The following is a 3,920-nucleotide window of genomic DNA, read 5'->3' as shown; positions in this document are numbered from 1 at the left end:
TACATCCACCCGTACACCTGTACATCCACCTGTACATCCACCTATACACCTGTACATCCACCTGTACATCCACCTATATATCCACCTATACACCTATACAGTTATACATCCACCTATACACCTATACAGTTATACATCCACCTATACACCTGTACATCCACCTATACACCTATAAACCTATACACCTATGCATCCATCTATACACCTACACATCCACCTATACATCCACCTATACAGTTATACATCCACCTATACACCTGTACATCCACCTATACAGTTATACATCCACCTATACACCTGTACATCCATCTATCCATCATGTGTTATGGGAACTGCACCACCAGGGCGGGACAGCAGGCTCTACAGGCTGTCATTACAGCATCACGGTCCATGTGTGGGATTGCTTTCCCATCACTGGAGGGGACGCCTTATAACAACGGGGTCCTAAAGAGGCACCCCCTCCCCCCACAGCACACACTGCAGTCACCTGTACATCTACACTGACATCCTGCAGACTCTTTCTGACCACTCTCAGCTCTTTCCTATACAGTGCTTGCTCTATTTTTCTATGCTTTTTTAAAAAAGTGTGACTTTTGTATATATTTGATTTATTTGTGTGTAGAGAAGGTAAAAATTTCCTTGCTTAGCTCTGCAGCATGTAGAGAATCCTACATGCCAATCGTTCGGTAACACCTCGTCTGATCCCCACAGGCACAACGGGAACATCCTGCTGGACTCCGAGGGCCACATCATCCACATCGACTTTGGCTTCATCCTCTCCAGCTCTCCTCGCAACCTCGGCTTCGAGACATCTGCCTTTAAGCTGACCTCGGAGTTCGTGGACGTGAGTAGAAACAGCCTGAGGATGTGTTGGAGGGAGATGATCCCGGGCAGAGGTTGATCACAATTTTGGGCTCAGGTGTAGTATCCTGATATTTACCTGTCACTGAGAACAGACCAGCACGCAGATGGAGGGCTGCCCTGCACGTCTGGATGGGATTTTTAGCCACTCAAAGCCGACTCTCTGCTGACTCGTAGATGAATCGTTCATTTTGTTTTTGGAACTTCAAAGTTGCTAAGGATCCTTTCTGGTGTCCGACAGCTGTCAGCAGCAGGATCAGGAGATCCCACATGTTCTGTTCAGCATTGAGCCCTCAGCACCGCCGGTCACAGCCGGCTCGGTCGTGGTTTCTCAGCCGGGCGCTGCAGAGGTTTAGTTTTGATTTGGATGAATTTCTGTTTGATTCACGCGTGGATCGCTGAAGGACTCTAGAAATCGGGGTTTCATGGCTCCTGATGACAGAAGCTTTTATTTTGGTGGAAGAAAAGCTTCCTGTGGAGTTTAGCATGGTGGCTGTCCTGATGCCCGGTGTTTGCTGTGTTTCAGGTGATGGGTGGGCTGAACGGAGATATGTTCAACTACTACAAGTTGCTGATGCTTCAGGGTCTCATCGCAGCCAGGAAGCACATGGAGAAGGTGCTGCAGATCGTGGAGATCATGCAGCAAGGTAACACCATTGCGCCTTTCTTACAGCTGAAAACGGCACACACGCGCGGCCTAAGCCTAACCCCGTATTTACAGCTGTAAGTACGAGTCGCAGTCAGTCTTAGTCTGTAGGACGGGGATACTTTCTGTTCCACATCATCAGGGAACAGGTCCGGCCACAAAGTTCGTCCCTGCTGAAAACTCCAAACTTTTTATTATCCAGAACAAAAGCTCATGTTTGAGTTTGTACAGATGATGCAGCGAGTCACACTCCACCTAACTCCAGGCAGCAGAGGCCAAGCTAGCAGACAGCTAGCAGCTGCAGCCTACAGCCGGTTTTTGCAAATTTCACTATTCAGTGATATTAGAGTCATTACGGAAACTGCCAACACTGCGTCACAGCAGCCCGGCAAGACAAAGGTTAAGGAGTTCTCTTATTGGCCCCTATAACCCTCGCAGTGAAGCTGCAACAACAAACTCATTCCTGCGTCACATCGTAGCGCTGTCGGCGACTCGGGTGGAGATCCAGAGTGCACGAATTGACCGGTGTGGGTTTAAGGACGTGTTTGCCAGTCAGCTGTTAACAAAGTTGTTGTGCACTCTTATTTTAACCCCACAGGTTCCCACCTGCCGTGCTTCCACGGCTCGAGCACCATCCGTAGCCTGAAGGACCGTTTCCACATGTCTCTGACAGAGGAGCAGCTGCAGCTGCTGGTGGAGCAGCTCGTGGACGGGTCCGTGCGCTCCATCACCACCAAACTCTACGACTCCTTCCAGTATGTCACCAACGGCATCATGTGACCCGTCTGGACTGAGCGACGGCGGTGGCCGGAGCCGGCAGACGTTTCGCTGCGCCTCGTCACCGTCATCGGGGTCGAAGCGGCTGCTGGAAGACTCGATAGAGACGGAAACCACTTCATCACATTGTTTATGGATTTACATCTGCAGCTAATCGAAGCGACAGCACGGCAGATTCGACTTCCTGCTGCCCGTCACACGGAAACGCGTGAACTCGTCACTGCTGTCGACTTTATTAACCAGCTCATAATCACTACTAAACTGCCCAGCAGCAGAGCGTTTACAGACACAACCACCACTACTTCACCCATCCTTCAGCTAAAAACAGCTCAATGTTTCCGATTCCACGTCTGTTGACAGGAAAACGTCTGAGAAAGGCGTTTTGTTCTTTCCAGCAAACATCCTGTAATTACAGAAGCTCCTTTTCCAAAGATAAAAGTCTCGTAATCGTAAGCCCGAGATTCCAGAAGGCGGCCTCTTTTTCCTCCCAACTTGTCATAGTTTAAAGTGGACTCAGAGGAGAAATCTGCAGTAACTCGAGGGTGAGCCCGAGGATGCGTCTGACTGGGTCGGCACGAACCTTCTCTTGACGTTTAAATGAAGTCCGAGTGGACGCGAACACCAGCAGAGGTCGAAGGAGTTTGCTCTCCGAATCAGAATGGCTACGAGGAAAAAGCACAACGTGAACTCAGCGTTCTCGGCACGCTCACAGAAAGGCTGACGTATCCACCCTCCTTTACAGATTATCGCTTTATCTTCCAGCAGCATTCCTGTTTTCACCAGACATTTCTCACAGCTCATCGTCAGCCTTGTCCTGACATTTTTAGCAACTGTAAGCGCGTCGAGGTTTGGGCAAGCTCAAATTCTTTTGTCCTGAACGTCCATTAGCCTGAGCCAGTGACCACTGTTGCTCATTTTCCTCTGTTTTATTTCATTGTATTTCACTTTTTCCTAAACTGTTATTTTACCACTTTAGCTCATTTTTCTTTCCCAAATATCTATTTAGCTGTTTGGTTTTTAACAGAGTCACTGTCATGCTAGCTATGCTAATGGAGAATTACTCACAGACTGTGGAGGAGCAAAGTCCAGAATATTTATTAGAAATATGGCCATTACTATAATAAACTACATTATTATTTTTTAATTACTAGGGGAGATGTCTTTTTAAGCTAATGTTCCTGTACTAGCTAACAAAATTAATACCTAATAATGGATTGGATTTATATAGCGCTTTTCAAGGCACCCAAAGCGCTTTACAATGCCACTAGTCATTCACTCTCACACACTGGTGGAGGCAGCTACAGGTGTAGCCACAGCTGCCCTGGGGCAGACTGACAGAAGCGAGGCTGCCATATCGCGCCATCAGCCCCTCTGGCCAACACCAGTAGGCAAGTAGGGTAAAGTGTCTTGCCCAAGGACACAACGACCAGGACAGAGAGCCCAGGGATCGAACCGGCGACCTTCCGGTTACAGGTGCGATTCCCAACCCCCTGAGCCACGGTCACCTAGCTAAGGCTAATCAAAGAAATAAATGAGTCCTGTCCTCATTTCCTAATAACATTACTCTTTCACTGCTGTAGTATACAGCTTATGCTCTCTCACTAGCTAATAACCACTAAACTACTAGCAGCAGAGA

The 3,920-nt window shown here is 48.3% G+C and overlaps 1 protein-coding gene across 1 annotated transcript in view; it reads left to right on the top strand.

The window, feature by feature from the left end:
- LOC102214586 (phosphatidylinositol 4-kinase beta) overlaps positions 1-3,540 on the top strand; it is a 16,019-nt gene extending 12,479 nt beyond the window's left edge. Inside the window, exons 12-14 of the mRNA XM_005752606.2 lie at positions 712-844; positions 1,388-1,508; positions 2,106-3,540. Coding sequence (XP_005752663.1) covers positions 712-844; positions 1,388-1,508; positions 2,106-2,287 — 436 coding nt within the window. The 3' untranslated portion in view covers positions 2,288-3,540. The remainder of the gene's footprint in view (positions 1-711; positions 845-1,387; positions 1,509-2,105) is intronic.
- The last annotated feature ends 380 nt before the right edge of the window (positions 3,541-3,920 follow it).

The sequence above is a fragment of the Pundamilia nyererei genome, unplaced genomic scaffold (assembly GCF_000239375.1).
Source record: "Pundamilia nyererei isolate P.nyererei 1_Seehausen unplaced genomic scaffold, PunNye1.0 scaffold00368, whole genome shotgun sequence".
Lineage (NCBI taxonomy): Eukaryota > Metazoa > Chordata > Actinopteri > Cichliformes > Cichlidae > Pundamilia > Pundamilia nyererei.
This window is presented reverse-complemented; position numbering and strand designations above follow the sequence as displayed.